This window comes from Euwallacea similis, chromosome 19, assembly GCF_039881205.1.
Source record: "Euwallacea similis isolate ESF13 chromosome 19, ESF131.1, whole genome shotgun sequence".
NCBI lineage: Eukaryota > Metazoa > Arthropoda > Insecta > Coleoptera > Curculionidae > Euwallacea > Euwallacea similis.
In genome coordinates, this window is record NC_089627.1 from 2,379,904 (window position 1) to 2,399,148 (window position 19,245).

General features: G+C 37.2%; 1 protein-coding gene across 10 annotated transcripts in view; it reads left to right on the plus strand.

The window, feature by feature from the left end:
* The first annotated feature begins 4,041 nt into the window (after window positions 1–4,041).
* The window catches only part of inaE (inactivation no afterpotential E), a 31,127-nt gene continuing 15,923 nt past the window's right edge, over window positions 4,042–19,245 (plus strand). For 8 of the 10 annotated variants that reach the window (XM_066399633.1, XM_066399637.1, XM_066399635.1 and 5 more), the window contains exons 1-2: window positions 4,042–4,318; window positions 8,098–8,397. In XM_066399633.1, coding sequence (XP_066255730.1) covers window positions 8,303–8,397 — 95 coding nt within the window. In that variant the 5' untranslated portion in view covers window positions 4,042–4,318; window positions 8,098–8,302. Of the gene's footprint in view, window positions 4,346–8,097; window positions 8,398–15,001; window positions 15,243–19,245 lie in introns of those variants that run through there. The other 2 variants (XM_066399634.1, XM_066399642.1) reach the window with 2 other exon arrangements.

Genomic DNA, 19,245 nt, shown 5'->3' on the forward strand with positions numbered 1-19,245 from the left:
ACTCGATAGACTAGTTTTTTGTGGTAAATTACCACAGGGAAGGGTCTTCTATAATTGACATTAGACAGCCAATCGGTTCTAGTCAAGTCAATATAAGGAGATTGCTTTCTCTTTGAGTAACACATCTGATATGAAAAACTTCTCTACTATTGCATGAAATTTCCTGAAGTTTGTCTATAGCTACATATGTATGTGTTATTATTAAACTATACCTATCTCTAGTATTTCTCTATAACATCTATAGTATCAAGGTGATCTTACTTAGTTTCTTGCATGGTTCAGATAATCAATGCTCTTGGCTTCTTGTGTCAGAGCCCTTTATAAAAAAGAAAGAAACGTTTTAACACTTTACATCAATCGTAAATCCAGCATCCGTTGAGCACAAGAGTTGATCCCGTATTATCTCTAGTTTTATAGCACGACTCTAGCCCGAACCGTATATTATGAACATCTAGACCAAAGTAATCACATTTTTCAAATAACCCTCAATTCGAATCGAATTTGCTCCAAAACTAAATAACAAAGAGATTCCTAAGCTCTTATCCACTAAAGTAACAAAAACCCTGAACTAGGGTAAATGAAAGAATAAGGGGTATAAAATGTTATATCACACCCTTATAAAGCTAGATTACAGAAGCGCAAGCGTCCCGGCTTTTCCTTGTCTTGTGTGACAGAGAATATTGGTACAAAGGGTAAAAACAGAACCGGACTCCTTGGGAAAATCTGAATTAGCTTCAAATAATGGTGGACAATATTGTCGTAGTTATATCAACAACGTCCTAGTAATATAAGTAGATTTATTCTCGAACTACTCCAATTTTACTCCATCAATTCCGAACTATCCGACTCTTTTACCTGAAGTAACGATATCTTTCTCGAGGATCTTTTCGCTCGAAATGGGACTATCACAGAGAAAGATATTTTTTGAGAAAAAAATGTCTGAAAAATTGTAAAGTCTATAAAGAACTTACTTGGTTTAGAAGTTACAGCATGGGTCTGCATGTGTGTGTCTGTTGGGACGTTTTCCTGCTTCTCCTATCTGAAAAAGACAAACGAAAAGACGTTCGGAATAAAAAGCATATTTTCGACTGAATTAAGCTGCCATAGCTACCTAAACTATGACCAATAATCCTCGAGAAACCTTTCCAAAAGAGGGATTTTATATTTCCATCCATCTCCGATGGAAAAGACCGTATTCTTAGTCTAAAGATATTAACATTGAAAAAAGAGTACACTGATGCAAAGTCGAACGTCATTCTTTTAAAAATGTTTTTTAATTATTATTTTTTTAAATTTAATTTTAAAAGACATCCAAAGGTTTTCCCTTGATACTCTTTTGGTTGCAATTTCATAAAAGTTGTTGGCCCACAACCCTATGTCTCATCCAAAGAGAATAATTTGCTCTAAAGGCTCTACGGATTAGAAACAAAGTCTAAAATTTGCTCTTACTGCTAACTTTTCATTGCGGCAAAAGAAAGTTGTTGTTTGGTTTTTCCCAGCTTTTGAATGATAATTTTTAAAGGTTTTGAGTATCGCATAATAAAATGTATTTCTCCCCTACTAGAAATACAAAACACCATTTTCGAAAGTGTTGAATGACGGTAAAGTGCATTTTCTCGTATTTTAATATAATGACAAGTACAATAATTCACACAAGTTAATCATAACGCGTATATGGCTCATTATTTATCTGGAGAAAGATCGGTTTAATAATGTTAACCATTATTCCTTTATTTACGATTGCCGGGGCAGGCAATGTCAAAGAAAACTTCATCGTTAATGTTGAGATTCAAGACGCGTTTTCTATTGATGTTTCGAACGGAATTTAAGCTCAATTTAGGCAAGTTTAGAGTGATTTTATGACATCTAATTAAATTTAACAGTGGAAAAAGTCGTACACACACCGCAATTGTAAAATACTTATGGCCCTCACTAACTCAGACTTGCAAAGAGAAATTTTCTTCAGTGAAAAGTTCAAGCTCTCTAAAAAACTTAATAAAAAGAAAAACTCGATTTGACTCCACGGGGAAACTCTGAGGCAAAATTGGGGTAAATGCAAAAAAACGACATTGTTCACATTTTTAACAAAAATTTGGTAAAACTAATTTCATAACTGCCAGATTTACAGTCGATATACCAGGTATTCCGGTATGAAATGAGCGTCAGGATATAAATGTCTCGATATAGGGCATTTGTTGTAAACAAACCTTTTTTTTTGTTTGCTTGGTTGGTATACCAACTGACAAACATATTTAGTACAAATCAAGTCCTTGAACAAATAACACTATATTATTTCATTGTGCCAAAAATATCGAATTTTGTACCACAAAATGATGATTTGTGGAAAGCATTAATTTTTTGCTTTCATTTGAGAGAGAAAAGTGCTGCAGAGTCACATCGAATGCTTGTCGAGGCATATGGTGATTATGCTTTATCAGAAGCAACATGCAAAAGATGGTTTCAACGATTCAGAAATAACAATTTTGATATGCAAAATATAGAACGTGGCAGACCAGCAAAAAAGTTTGAAGACGCCGAACTGCAATCAATATCGGATGAAGATGACATTTTAAGTCAAAAGCAAATGGCAGAAATGTTAAATGTTGCACAACAAACAATTTCTGATCGTTTAAAAGCTATGGGAAAGATCCAAAAATGTGGAAAATGGGTGCCGCATGAATTGAATGAAAGACAGATGGAGAACCGAAAAAACACCAGTGAAATTTTGCTTCAAAGGCACGAAAGGAAATCAGTTTTGCATCGAATTGTTACTGGAGATGAAAAATGGATTTATTTTCAAAATCCTAAACGGAAAAAATCATGGGTTGATCCGGGACAACCATCAACATCGACTGCAAAACCTGATCGATTCGGCAAGAAGGCAATGCTGTGTGTTTGGTGGGATCAGAAAGGTATGGTGCACCACGAGCTTTTAAAACCTGGTGAAACCGTTACTACTGTTCGCTACCGACAACAATTGATTCATTTAAACAATGCGTTGATCGAAAAACGATCAGAATGGGCCAGAAAACACGGGAAGGTAATTTTGCCCCATGACAACGCACCTCCACACAAAGCAACACCGGTTCAGGATATCATCAAAACATTTGGTTGGAAGTTGCTACCCCATCCGCCGTATTCACCAGACTTGGCTCCTTCGGACTGCCATTTGTTTTCATCGATGGGACACGCATTGGCTGAGCAGCACTTCGATTCTTACGAAGAAGTAGAAAATTGGGTGTCTAATTGGTTTGATGCCAAAGAGGCACATTTCTATTGGCGTGGTATCCATAAATTGCCAGAAAGGTGGTCAAAATGTGTAGAAAACAATGGTCAATATTTTGAATAAATTTTATTTTTCTTTCCTTGTTAAAATTGGTGTTTTATTTTCACAAAATAGCGCTCACTTCATACCGGTAGACCTGGTATTTACTGGGTCATTTTTAAAGTTGTATCGTCGTTAAAATGAGAAATAAGGTGAAAAGGATTACTCTGACCGATAATTCACATTATCGGTCAGGTGACGGCCCGAAGTAGTGGGAAGTGGAGTAAACCCGATTCATAATACCATTATTATGTCATTTATTTAGCATTGCTTATTTACATTAGAGCGCACGTTGATGGTGTTAGCAATAATAAATGTTACAATATTTGATCCGACTGCGATCAAAGCGTGACCTGACCGATAATATAATTCGTCTTTTAGTAGGAATGCCTAGGTAGTACGCCGCTCATGTGGAAAAGTATGAGTTCCTAACTGAGTTGGTAGCATCGCCACAGGAGACACCACGCCAAAATGGGTTTGTCTCGTTATAATGGTACTCCAGATAATTGAATTGATCGGCAGCAATTCAGTGAAAAATGGTGTTTACGTTGAAGGGATCTATTTAATGACTCATTTTACTTTGATAATTGTTACTGATAATCTGACCCCCGATCCGACTCTGTCCTTGCCCTATCTCTCTCTGGCACATTCGCTTATCAGCATGCGGCGCGGACAGCGTGTCAACATGCATGAGCGGACGTCTAGTATTGGCCTCAGCTTTGTTCAGTGAAGTCAGCTACGCGAAGCCGACGCTCGTCTATTTTTTCTGCGTCGTGATGTACATGTTTAGCTGCTCACCCAGTGAACGGGCCTTAAGCTGACACAACATGGTCACTTGATTTTGGGACTTTTCCGACGTTTCACTGTTTGTTTTTGCTCTAACCGAGAATAGTCACTTGTTTCTGTGTTTCCGATCGGGGGGGTTGAACGTTATGCACGAGGGTAGAATTTGGAGGGTGTTCTGATGATGCCGATGCTAGTCTTGATGATGAAGTGAGATATTTGGGATTATTGCCTTTGGTAAATTAATGTTTGTGTTATTTTTTGTGCGGAGGGTGGGGTAGTGGTGGTTGGTTGAAATGTACAGTGGACGGGACGTCTGAGGCGCTACATTTATATTGATAATATTGGCACTTGGCGCGCTAATCATTTTTTGGGCTAAAGCTCGATGTATTTTTAACACAGCTGCGGTATTGATTTGTCTTTTTAAATAAAATTGGGTCAAATAGGCATTTAAATTGTTTTGAAGGAAACAATCCGCCCCTATTTGACCTTAAAAAGCGTGCAAGGGACGTGCAGTTAAATAACTTCGTTTAATGAAAAGCTCGGGAAATCTTCGGCATGCATCAATCAAGGCTCTATTTCACCTCCCAAACCGGCGTTTGCATTAATAAACTAAATGCTGATAAGCACAATGCCATAATCCCTTATCAAGAAAACAGTATCTCCTACATTACATCTTTTTATGTAATGACTGGATTCTATTATAATCCTCTACTGTCTAGTGAACTTCAATACAAACATAACATTGCCCCTTATCTTTTAATAGCTTTTTGCTGATTGTATGGATTTTACATTTGCCAAGCGCTCTATCTATAAATTATTCATATTTTGCATGTTTCTAAATGTGTCTCGTCAAATATTTGCTCGAGCCTTCGGGTGTTATAACGAGGATGTGGGGCTAAGCAGCCAAGATCAGGAGATTAAAGAAGTAATTATAGGGTAATTATTTGAGGAATCTGGGCTTGGGTTTACAATGTGTGCCTAAAGCGAGATAGTCCCGATCTTCCAGGAGACTCAGCATCACGTTTTGTTATTCGGAAAATTTCATGTCTCTTCCACTCCAGATTCCGCATATCTGTCGCATCCACCTTTCTGCCGTGAGTGTCCCTTGCACTCACGAGATAAGTTTCATCTGCATCATTAACATTCTACAATATCAACTAAAGGCTGCTAGACACGTCATTATTTGCTTGTGCTCTAATGGGATTGACAATGGCTCTTCGTCAATTTGGTACAGCTGACTTGGCGATTTCTTCGCTGGATGAAGGGAAGCCCCATGACTATAACCCTGGATTTGGCAGGCAAAATCCCATTACTCCATTAGATGTCGTGGATAGTGATTTCTGCTTTGTCTCAACAGAACGGGTTGGCACGAGACAATCTTGATAGGTAAACCACACGATAAAGCATTTTCATAAATCATTCAGGGTCTCGTTTATATTTCGTGGAATTATACAGGGTGTTAATATGATTATGTTGCAAACTTTTAAGGCAGACTTCTCCTAATACATAATGACAAAGTTGCTATGACTCTAATACTGACTTACTACAAAATAATATTAAGTACTCTCTGAAGGTATCAAAATTGGCACTCAATTTCGAAATGAAACCTGAGGAATTGAAGGTTAAAATCTAAAAATTTCCAAAAAACTGGAAAGATCATTTTGTTGTTACGTTTTTGGAGACTTTTATGGAAAGCCTACAACAGCAAGGTCATGGACCTTCCTTCTTTCTCACTATAATGTGGTTTAAATGACGAATATTTTCGTCCAAATCCTCATAGTGATTTTTTTTTTCGTGTACGTTTAACCCCCTCTTCTCTTTACTTTCTACCCCCTTCTTCCTCAGCTAAGAGTGAATTTATTAGTGTGCTGTCGGCTCTAACTACAAATTAATTTCCATTGAGCCGATGGAATAGATAATGGGGGTTGGTCAGATGATTAGTATATATTTAAACTAGTTTGATGTTGAAGTTATCGGCGCGTTAATAGTTTGGCACTATGGACGAAAACTTTTCAGGTTCTTTCTCTATTTCACTTCGTCATAAAAAATTAAACAATCTTGATTTTATCAAATTAAACGATCTGAATTGAGAATTGAATCATTGTCGAATTTAAAAGTATAATAATTTCGTGCAGATAATCAGGCCACCATCAGCATTTAAATTCAAGAGTGTCACTGACCTTTAGTCTAACAGACTTATTGTGAGTCAGTGTTCCATTTTATACATAAAAACCGTATTTTTTAGATTATGTTGCCAGAGCTGATAAAGCAGCAACTACAAATTTTAATTAATATACGCAGATAAAGAATCGGTGAGATACATGCAATTTAATGCTCATATAAAATCCTCTTGAAGGTTGGAAATAATCTGGATACTTCCAGAAATATCCACAGAAAACCGTGAGTTTCGAATGTAGTTTTTTTTTTAATGTTATATGAGTTGTTCATTGCAGAAAGATGAAACTAAAAAAGAGTCTGTTAAGACCCTATAAAAACCCTATACCCCTCGACCCAGTATTGGCCTTATGAGGGAGCGAGGTTGGTCGAGGGCCCAGGGCCGCAGACCAGGAAGGACGGCAAACTTTCATGGTCAGCGGTTTTTCTTGGGGGATGGGGGGGGGGGGGGGGGGGGGGATTAAAAATTTCTTCCAGATCGCCAGACTTACTAAGGACGGCTCTGCCTAGACTCTAAAAGTGTTTGGTAAGACACTTTTTCACCGTCTAAAAAATCTAAAATATCCTATGAAGAATTTAAACAGATATCTCATAGAATCCTCCCGATGCACAAAATTGATTGAAAAATCCGAGAAAATAATCGGTTTTTTGAATTAATTCAATTTTAGAGCGGATTCTTACCGAGCATCAACTTGCCTTAGCTCAATCAGTGCTGTGTCCCTTACGGTTTAGAGGATCCCCATTCATCCCTCATAATACAACAATACTATATGTCATATAAAGATTATTAAAATGCAATCAAAAACTCATTACATGAGCTCGAAATAACTTCGGTTGCTTGTAAATCGTTTATATTAAGCTATGCGTGAAATAAACAATTAAGATGTAGTAGTAAGCAACCAAGAGCAATAAACAAACGAAGACGACTGAGAATTCAGGAAAAGCACGTTATTAAAATAAGTATTCTTAGAGTTAATTTAAAAGATATTTTTGTATAGTAAATTTCTGGCAGCATCAGCGAGAAATCGAGAAATCTGAGGTCAAAGGCTTTATTGTTATGAAAATAATCATTAGTGTTTTCTCCAAAGGCATGACCAATTGAAACCACAAGAAATACGAGTGTGCCTCAAACACATGCAAGCGATTTCCAATCTTGCCAAGCAATTGAGCTTCAATGCAATTTTTATCTTTCCATGCACGGTCCAAGTTTTTCTTCCCGTGAAAATGATTTTCATTTATATAGGGGTTGCATCGTTATAACTTCCCCCGCTAAAACCATTTAAAATATTTCCAAACACCCTCATCGAGACCCCAGGAAACCTGACTATGGGGGAGCAGAGCTATTTTGCAATGATGGGGGATCTGATCGGTCGTTTATTTTTGATGGCCCTTTCAAAGTGTTTGACGAGGTGCTCCGGTGTTTGGTTTTTCCATAATGATCTCATCTGTAGGTTAGCTTAATGCACAGAATAAGTCTTTAAAAAATCGATAAAAGACACATGGCTTTTCAATCGCTCAATCCGATATAGTTAATTTTAATTCAAATAAATGGTACTCGTGTTCTGTTTCTCGGCCATGTCAAAACAAATCCATTAAAATTACTCTGGCCAATTAATATTGAGAGCGTATGAAAGTTTTCGGGGCAACTTAAGTGACATGGATTAATGGAAACCACTCTTTTCAACACATGTGACGCGTAAATTCAAGAGGAACGCAGTGAGCCATTATTAACTCATTTTGCATGGGTGTTTGCCATTAAACAAACAACTCATTTTGTTGTTTATCATCAGTAATTTTCATTTCTTTTCCAGCCACCATGGAGTTTGTGGTGAGCCATAGCAATGAAGCAACTCTTCGACGTCTTGTTTGCAACCGCATCCGGCGTAAACGATAAGAACTCAATTAGTTAAACAAACATTTTCGCGGAGATATCAGTGATTCATGTAATGATTAACTTTGAAATAATGGCAGCGAAAGTTAAAAATTCAGTGCAATTGAAGCTGACAAGGAGTTAACATGCCCGGATTGATTGTTTTTAGGAGACGTTGGAGTGTCGGCTCCGACGATCTAGTCGTCCCCGGAGCTTTTCTCTTCACCACACATCTAATATGGTAAGTGAGGAAAAGCTTAATATTTTCTAGGAGTCCATAACATGCGAACGAAATAAATATGCGATCGGTGAAAAGTTCAAAAGTCGGAAGTGCCATCCCATGCCTGTCCCCATCTATTCATTTACAGGCGACCCCTGACCTTCCGGCAGCTCCTAAAAAAGGTGCTCTGGGGTTGAATGAAAGGGGAGAGATGAATCGTATTTTGAGATTTTTGCGTTTAAAATAAGCCCATTGAATGCGAAAAGGGGGGTATCTGTATTAATCAGCTGTTATTGTACTGCAAAAATACAAAAGTACAGTCTGTAGTATACGGTGTGAGTCATGAAGAACTGTACCTACTTCTATTATAGAACAAGATTGCTAAGAGGAATATCGAATGAATATTAAAACGTTGCTCGCATTTTTTAGTGTTATTATACAGGGAGTTTTATAGAGTTTGTTGAAAAATGGTTTTGGCTATAACTTCGTAATGCCAGTTTCCTTTTTTTTTCATTTTCTGGTGAAAGAATACATTGTTGTATATGAGTAAGATAATCTATTCAAAGTTCAAAAAATTTAGTTGGTTTTTTTCAAAGCCCTGTGCACATTTGTTAAAAGATTAGATGAACTAATAGTTATATCTAGACAATAAATTTGTCACACTCTTCGTGGCGTTATAAAACAACGAAATTTACGAAAATACTACAGTTTTGAATATTTGGATATACCTACTATCCTTATCTTAAATACACTGTATTTTAAAACCAAATACAGAACTCTGTAATATTTAATTATTATTATATATTAATATATTATAAACATTTTCGCAAACTTCGTTTTTTTACAAAGTAATGAAAAGTGTGACAGATTTGTTGATGGGGTATAACTATTAATTTATTTAACCATTAGCAAATGCACATAGAGCTTTTTCGAAAATTTGTATACAGGGAGATTTTTTGGTCTGGAAAAATCCAACTAAATTTTTTGACGACGGTCCTGGATTTTTCGAACTCTCAATATATTATCTTACTCATATTACACAGTATACTCTGTCACCAGAAAATAAAGAGAAAGAGCAAATTAGGATTACAAAGTTATTGTCAAAACCATTTTTCGACAAAATGTGTAAAACTCACTGTATAATGACAATAAAAAATGCGAGCAACTTTTTAAGATTCATTCGATATTCTTTTTAGTAATCTTGTTCTATGGTAGAGTGATGTAAAGTTCCTCATGACTCACCCTGTACAACTGACGCACAACACCTTGCTGTCTGGCTGTTTTGAACTGGAAGTTTTAATTGTTAAAAAAAATAGATAAGAGACTATTGCAGGCAGAATTGCTAAATTTAAATAAACAAAAGTTCCACTGAAGTTGGTCTCATAAGCCCGTAGATTAAGTAATATTAAAAGTTCTGCAAGATTGAGCTTCCGCTTATATATTTTTTGTTTGTGTAGTAAAAGCGTGATCACTTGAACAAGAGATGGGAATAGAGGACCCCTTAGCTTCTCGAGAATGGAAATTAAGTTTTAAGAGAGTTCAAACAGGTAGTGATCTCTATCAGTGTTGAGTAGATATGCAAAGCGGGTCCTGGCTCAATTAGCAATTGTAAAATTCGCGAGCGCGTTCTGGCACAGTTAGCATTTGTTTTGGATAAATATCGCGCGTGCGTGTCAAGGTAGTCTCCCCATTCAGATACCTGCCCAAATACCACATTTGATGCGCACATGCGCGACATTGATTCAAAATCCGCACTCCTAGGGCAAGAACGTGCACGCAGGTTCTACAATCAATTTGATGCAACAAACTTTGAACGACAAATTAATGCTCGGTTTTAAAAAAGATTTCTAACAACGATTTAAGATTGGAGAATAAAGCAAAAAGAAGGTTTTCCAACTTTTTAACCGAAAACACGTCGTTGCCCACAATACAAGGGGATATCAGGCTGCATTCAAGTCAGAACTAATCATCTCTTTCGTTGTCAGTTTTTAAGTTTCATACCACAACTTTTGGACCACTCAACTCTAACCCGTTTCGTAGAGCTGGATTAACGAGAAAAGTTTTTTACGATTTGTTCTTGAAGGTCCTTTATAACTAACTTTCTCTTGATTTCGATAGTTAAATAGGACGGATCCATTCCTACCGAATGGTGTTTATGGAGACAAACTTGTAATTAGTACTCTATGTTGCAAACTTGTTCTGAAATTTTGGATATTAATAAATTTAATTTTAATCCCAATTACTTTTCAAGCTTATTCCAACGACCAATTTTACTCGAAACTTAACAATAAATTAAAATATTCACAATAAAACTGGAGCTGTTAGAAAAGTAGTTTTTCTTGTTAAAAGCGTATTTCCTATTAGCAGTAAAGAGGAAGAGATGGTCTCTTGCTGTTCTTCATCATTTTACATGATCTCTTTTTGCATCAAGCTCTCTTTGAACTCTTAATTTTCGGTTTTCCCAAAATCTTGTTTTGAAACAATCTAAAGCACTTTTATTGTAGCTTAGGATTGTGATTGATTGGAATAGTACAGGGTGTGATTAATGAGCTTTTGTAGAGTGTTGTGGATGAAGGAAGTTGTCGCTGGCAGATGCTCGCCACTCATAGATTTATTGTAGGAAAACCCCAAGTACCCCCCTGTTAGTAATTTTGTCATAAAAATCCACTTAGGAATGAAACATCTCCTTTTGAGATGACTTTCTGATCATTGAAAATCAATAGTTCACTTATATGTATAGCGTTCTACTGAATTCCATGGCAATTCGCACAAATACCAAGTTATCAGCTCAGTTTATGCTACAGTAGCAATTTGGTAAATTATTTAATGTAAGCGAATGTAATAATGTAAGTTGGTAAGTGAAGTAAATTGGTAAGGGAATGGCCGACGGACAAAAATTCTTTTAAAATTTAACCAATTATTGAAAACGGATACCCAAATTGGAAATTTCGTGTAAAGCTATTACTGTTGTGTCAACTTCCAACCACGTGTGATTTATACAAAGAGAATGGAAATTTATTCTAAAAAGGTCCAGAAGTTGTTTTATCCATATTATTTGTTTAAAAATTATACGAAATTGGCGTTTAAGGGTGATTGAGTAAAACAAAGAAAACTCCCTTTCGTTGCCATTTTGGAGGACCGAACCCAAACTATTTGCATAGAGCTGAATACACTACATTTGATGGTCCTTAAGAAGCATTATTTGGCGCTCGGTTTCGCCCTCTGTTGCTTGAACAACTAGTAAAATACCTTGCATTTTTTCATTTTCTTGCACGTAGGCGCAATTAGTAAGTGGGATTCTTTTTGACGACCGATAAGTAAAAAATAGGTGATTTTCTTACCGAATAACTTTTTTCCTTTTTAACTCCCTTATCCTCCTTTACTTAACTGTCTTTATTTTTTCCGTCGAACTCTTTTCGTCAAATTCATATTTTTAAATAAACTTTTAGAGATAATTCGGGCACTAGTGGCATTGTAAATATAGAAAATCCTGCAATACCTGATAAAAACTTTCGTCGCCTTCCTTCATTTGAATAATTAACTAGGAAGAACTCCTTCACCAGCCGACAGATCTTATGAGGACTATTTCCTTTCAATTTAGTTGACTAAGACCCCCCTACCGGTAAATAAGGCTTATTCAAGAAAACTATTAAGATATTCTCCGTCCTAGCCAGTTATCCAAATTTCATCTTGCAATTTAGGCAATTCCAGAAATTAATTAAAGCAGTCCCTCTTTGGTGAATGCAGACCATTCCAACTCCCCAAGTACCGTTTTAATAATTCAAAAAGGGTGTAAATAACGTGAAGTTACATCGGTAAGCCACGGTGGCCCATAAATAAGAATTAGTAACGCTGTTGGTGCTCCCCTTGCATTGAAATTCACCCGTGACTCACTCGGTATCAAGGGGTGTCTCCTTTATTAATGGTTTCGTTGTTTTGCATCGAATAGAGATGATGGAACTGACTGAGATGTTTACGGGCAATATATGAAGAGGCGAAAGTCCTGGGGAATTTATGAGTTTTTGCAGGGAGTATATGGGGTGCTTTGCTTTTTTAAGAACTTTTTCCAATTTGGGCTATTTTTCCCCATTCACATTTAAGGAATGTGAAACTAACTGACACCACATTTGTATCAATCAGTTCCGATCTGAAAAATATAAAACTGAAACTCTGCAACGATTTTTTCCCGGATACTGAGAACAAGAGATTCACTCCTGTAGTAAGTGTGTACAACAACTAAATTAGATTACAATGCCTTCTTAAAATAGCGCAATAAGCGTCATTGAACTATCGTGTTACATCTACAACAATGGTATGATCGGTAGCATTGGTGAGAATATTTTTAAGTTTCCAAAATGCTTTTTTACTCATGTGTATGCTTTATTATGTACAGGCTGGGTTAGTTGAATCATTAAGAAAACTAATATAATCAATTGGCGTTCAAAAAAGGTCTCTCATTAATTGTGTTATGTTATTCTAGTTATGAAGGCACGAAGGAACTCTTATACAAACCTACTGATTTTCTCAATTTTGAAAATATGAAAAGTTGTGGTACGACGTGGGCTTTCAGGCCTCAGCTTTTTCCCCCCACCCTGCATAGTTGCTATATCAGTTATATTATCTTATTGCGCGTTTATTCTACGTGGCTTTTCCAAGTTACTAGATTAGCACCGCCTCTCTGATTCTAAAAAAAATGTATTTGAAAATGACATTCTAGACCCTTGCACTTGTAGTGTATACTAGACATTAGTACTTGTAGTGAATACTAAACTCTTGCATTTGCAGCAAATACTAGGCCCTTGCAATATATACTAGACGCAGGTATTTGTAGTCAATACTAGACTTATGCATTTGCAGTGCATAGTAGACATTCGCACTTACAGTCCATACTTGGCACTTGCACTTGCAGTGCATAGTAGACATTCGCACTTACAGTCCATACTTGGCACTTGCACTTGCAGTGCATAGTAGACATTCGCACTTACAGTCCATACTTGGCACTTGCACTTGCAGTGCATGTTAGGCACTCGCACTTAATTGTCTAAGGACTATACGCTTGCACTTGCAATCCACACTAGACACCTTTTTGCAGTGCATAATAGACATTTGTACTTGCAGGAACTTGCATTTTTGTTGGAAAAAAATGAACAATCTGCCTCAAATTTAGGGAACATACTTAAAGTTTTTCTTGGCAAGATTTCACCTTCATTATTTCCAAAGACACCAATCTAACTAATTGCCTTTAATGTTAGCAAACCATAACAAACCGGCAATTAACAGAGCGTATTTTCCCGGAATTATAAAGCCGGCAACCTGCTGCATCTGAATGATTTTAAATAGAGTGTTCACGAAGTAACCGAAAGGGCAGATTTTTCAGTAATTTTTGATTTTCATGAACTAAAAAAACTTTGAAAGTCTGTTTCTTGTAAAGTCATTGATGAACCCTCGTCTTCGGAAAAAAATTCTCATACAGGGCAAAGAATAATGCTATGCGAAGCTGCTGATTTTCAACCCACTGAGTTTGGGAGCTCCAGTTATTTAAGAACTGTTGTTGCAATTTCGCTTAGTGGCTTTGGTCGATATCTCGGGACATGTTTGGAGAATTTTCGCTTTTTAAACAACTATAAAAGAATACAAGGTATCTTCAAAAGTTAGCCCTTTTTCTTTAATCGCCGTGTATTTAGGAAATAGCTCACCTTATTTAATCAAAACAAAGTGTACCTGAAAGACCGTTTCTTGCAGAATTAGTGACGCAGACTGGTTTATTTGCGATATTTTAAATATCGTACCAAATCAAAGACAAAAAAAAGGAACACACAATTGTCACATTTATATTAATGATATTCGTCTGGCTATATAAGTTAAAAAGTAGTAGCTTCATGGTAGCATCACTCGGAACCCCTCGACGTATCTTTGAACGTACTCGAGGATCTTTTATTTTTGTAGACAAGAAAAGTTACAGGGGGTGTTCATAAAGCTCTACTAATAACATGCATTTCGGCCTCAGTTAAAAATGATCCAATTCTTTTGGTGTTTGCTGAACACCTCCATGGCTATTTTCATATTCACAAAGAACTTAATTTCTTCCATCTACGTGCTCGCATCCAGCCTTAAGGCTCCGTTAATGATGCACTAACATTTTTACTTCCCTCTGCGATAAAACTAAGTGGATATGAGGCTTTATGTTAACCGCGCAATGTGCATACTCCTCTGGAGATAATTTTTATGGAGAATTTAGCGTTTATTACATGGGGCGCATTCGAGCTTGACGATACCTTTGACGATTTTTTGGAACACTGACGAGGCTCTGGTCTGAAAATTGAATTGTCGATTGAGCTGATGTTGATACCTTGCAATATTTAGCAAATACCCCAATTAATAAGTTCTCCTTCCTTATCTAGTTCCCAGCCCACGTCCCTGCAAGCGGCCTGGATAATTTAAGCTCCACATTATAAGCATCAGTCCCGAAATTCCCATTTCCAGGCTTATTTTCGGCCATTTTGGCATATATACACATTCCGTGACCTTTGACCTTTTTCCTCTCATCTGCAGCTGTGTCGCTCGATACGTGCAGCTTTCTTGCTCCTGGATACCGATAGAAACTGTTTTCATTCCAGTTTTCATTGCTCTACACCGTATACGCCATGCCAAATCAATTTCCTTCTCTTCCGTTTCGTAAATTACTTATTAGCGAACTTATTTTCTATTACGATACGTGGGAATGATCCAGTTTCGGTGGGCGTTTTTTTTAGTGTTATTCTTTGGAACGAGTTCGTTTGTGTGGGATTCCCTTTAATACTTACCTGCTAGACAGTGTTTTTTTCGGCTAAAGATAGCCTCCAGTTCCCAGGCTCAATAATTTATAGGTAGGTATTTCGTTTGAATTTGGGGTGCGTGAAATAATATGTTCAATAATTCACGAAGGATGAAAATATATGGGCTGTTTTCCAAGGAACGCACTTGGCGACGTATCAGACCATAAATTTCACCATTTGAGGGATTATATCCAGATGGAGATTATAGGGAAATATATGCCTCAAGTATTTCGGGGTGATTTATTGTGTATTTTGTCGGATCACTTTTCAATATTTCAAATGCTTTCGAATCCCACTTGTATTTTTTCTCGTTCAAGTTGGCGTCGCTTCAAAAAAATCGATCAAATATTTTCAGCAGGCGCGGACAGAAACCTGACCAAAAGCGTTAAAAAAAAGCGGCAAACGGGCCAGAAAAAGAAGAGGGAAATGCGACGGAGAAAGAATGTTTGAAGTACGAATTTATCTCAAAGAAGCAAACAATAATATCGCCACACTTTCTGGCGATTAGCCTCACATACCGAAGCATTCAAAGCAGACAGGAGCAATTCATAATGGAACAACTATTTATCTTAATAAACGGAAGCTTTGCATTCGAAAGCCTGATAAATGATCTTGGATGTATTAAATTCGGCATGGAAATTGCTTGCTTTGAGATGAAAAATTCCACTTTTAGCTGTTATTGCGTAATTTTAACTGTGCATATAGACTGATGCCTTATCATCAGGAACACAAAGTTCAGGGTATTAAAACCAGCTTTAATGAGGGATGTGTACGTCATAAAAAAGCTGAGGCGATTTTGCTTCAGCTTTCGAGGGAAATAAAATCGGTCCTCGATCAAAGGAACGCAAAGAGTTAAGTAAGAGAGCGATTGCGAAGGTGTTAAGGTGAAGTGCGTCCAATGGGTAATAAATTAAAATAACAGGCGGTAATGAAAGAACACGCAAGGGACAAGCGAAAAATGTGATAAACATAAAATTGACAGATAAATATCAATAAACATAAAATACTAATAAAAATGAATAAAGGCAAAACAAAAATGAAAGAAAATGGGAGTTGATTGTGGTCAACGGCTAGTTCGAGAATCTCAAATGATTTACGTGACAGACCGATGACGATGCACGCACAGTCACAATTAAATTTCATCGCTTCTATAGAAATCATTCTCTTTGACAAAATTGCCTAAATTAAATTTTAAAGTGCTGACAAGTTTATAGTCAACGCTGTTTCTATCGAAATGTGGCAGCAAACCAGTGACACGCCTCTATTTCAGACTTACCAGTCACGTTATTCTGTCATTCTCTCGGTGAACCTGCCAACACTTCAAAGGCTCTTACTTAGAGAAAGCGGGGGCTGTTTGTTGCCAGAACTCCAACACAGGACATTTAAATGATTCTATTTTCTGGTAAACATTCAAGTTTGATTCACTACACTGATGTAGCCCAGGCGAATCTAGATAAGAGCAAATCTGGAACATCTCCAATTGGAATGGCTACCAATTAATGACTTTCGCAGCATCGCATTTTAAATCGATGTCTTAAGCCTCCAAAACCTAAGGGCGATAGCTGAGGGCTAAAGTCTGTAAATGTAACAGATTACGAGATAGCATGAGATTATAGCAGATATGAGCAATTAATATCTAATAAGACAGAAAACTTGAACAATAATCCTAAGCAAGTCTGCAAGCTCGAAGGGGTCTAGGAGGTCTATCACAAGAGAAAAACGAAAAAAATAGAATTGGTCGAGGGGTGAGAGTAGGAATTAAATATCTAATGAGGATGAATCGAATCTAGGGAACAACCGCTTGTAGGGGCACCTTAATAAAGTTATAGTCGTTACAATGGAATAGTTGACGACTCGTCAGACCATAAGAGCTCTAAGAGTATTCTCGAATTTCGAAAAGACATCGTATCCAGAGAATAACGCAGAAAATACTCAGTTGAAGCTTTATGCTTAGAATATTGCCAGGAAACACGGATAAACGAATTTCTTGGTCTCAAATCCTGATAATAAGCATTTAGATGAAGTTAGAAAGTCACTTAGTGAAAACATTTCAACGGTGTTTCAGTTTCAAAAAAAGGATGAAGTTTTAACCTGAAAAGCTCTATTCTCTGCTAATTCTTGGATAAGAATTCACACACTTAGACGCTTTTTTCATGTAGTTTAACCATCCATTTGAACATTTATTTTCGAGTGTAACATAGTGACAGTTATTAAGTACCTTTTAATTTTTTTCGTAGCCCCTTGGCTTATAACTGGGTTAAACTGAAATATTTTAAGTAATTAGGTTTGACCCATATACAGTATAAGCAAATATATCTATTCCATCTCACAAGAAATCTAAATCGACAACAACCTTAAAAGAAATATCTTTCCTTTTGATGTGTCGGTCTGTCCAACCTAAACTAACCTGAACTAACCTTTTTCTTCTCACGAAGTGAAATCTTCTTGAAACACCCGGTGGGGTCTTCTGGCGACCGAGTATTGTTGGATTTACCCAGGGCACTTCTCTCCCTTCTTCACCGTCCATTCGGCCTTATTGTGGCCAAAAGGGATGTAGGCAAGAGTTTTCCCGGGCCCTAAATATCTAGGGTTTCCCTTTTCTTCCACCAGGAACCCTCGCAAAGCATTGCTCCTGAGGAATCTTTTTTATAGAGGATTATACAATCTGCTTCCAGACATGTGAGCTTGGCACTAAAGGCGGTTTTATTTGCCCACACAGTGTCGAGTTGGGGTCCCTCGGGATACCGACTGATTAACTTCCTTTCCTCTTTTCATCTTGGATCCCCGCTCCACCCTCTCTCCCTCCTCCGGAAACCGTCACAAAGCATCTCGTCGGAAAGGCTGCTGATGGGGAAAGGGGGAGGAACCTTAAAAGGAATATGTATCATGTTTTCTTTCAATTTGTCTCCTATAGCATGTACTTGATATAAAAGAACACAAACACCTCCTTCCACCTACTCCTGCCCCATTAGCCGAAGCCTAATCTATTGTAATACACATTGTAAACTTCGATACAAACAATGCAGGGGACCTATTATTGTTCATATTGATACACTCGCTCTAATTAATATTGATGTTTCGGTCTTATTGTTATAGTTCTGGAATTAATATCTATGTTGTTATCAAAGCACTGGCAAACTGTGGTCAACGCCAATTGGTTTGCAGAACGAAAATTCTAATTTGTATACATTCGATCGGATATTGTGGTCGCGTATATCGTTGGCACGAAAAATGGAAAGCTGGATCATCCAACTATAACTCAAAAATAATCAAGCGAAAGAACTAGAAGGAGTCCAGGTTAATGTCTGCAATTTGTCAGGCTGCAACAGTTGTTTACCGGGAGTTGGCAGGATATTATGAGTCTTCTGGGAAATCATTATTTATAATGTAATAATAAAATACCTGGCAAACTAAGAAATATTTCATGTAAAGAATGTAAACGCTCGCTTTAAACCGTGGTGCGAGCACACTCAATTGGGACCTAAAGTGGGGAGCAATAAGTAGAAAAAATCTGGTCTAAATTTGGACCCAATTTCCTCGTGTATATGTAAGACATAAATAACTTAGACACACGTACGACTATGTTCCAATTGGTTATGACTTCGGATTAAAATAAAAAATGTATGAGGAAACTCAGATGCGAAAATCCGTCACGTGTCGAAAATATTCACCGTTATTTCAATCTGCAGCGTCAAGCACCGTAAATTGCAACCCTCCTAAGAATGACCCTTCTTTACTTCCCTTATTATATGCTTAGAGGAACAGAAGGCCCAGTAGCGTCTGATGGCTTTTGATTTTAGCATAAAAATGCAATTATGTCCATAACTTCGAATGCATCTTTCCACTTGCTCGCATCTTGATGTATTTTAGACAGATAATGGTTTGGACAACTATAAACATCATCTGCACCATCATCGGGTGCGGCGCGGCGGGGGGGGGGGATTTAACATTCTGTGGTACGCCTCTGATCTCTCCATAGATTTTCTTCTTGAAATGGATTACACATGTGGGCCCTCTTTAACAGATTCCTCGTTCGCCCTCCTTACATTTTGTC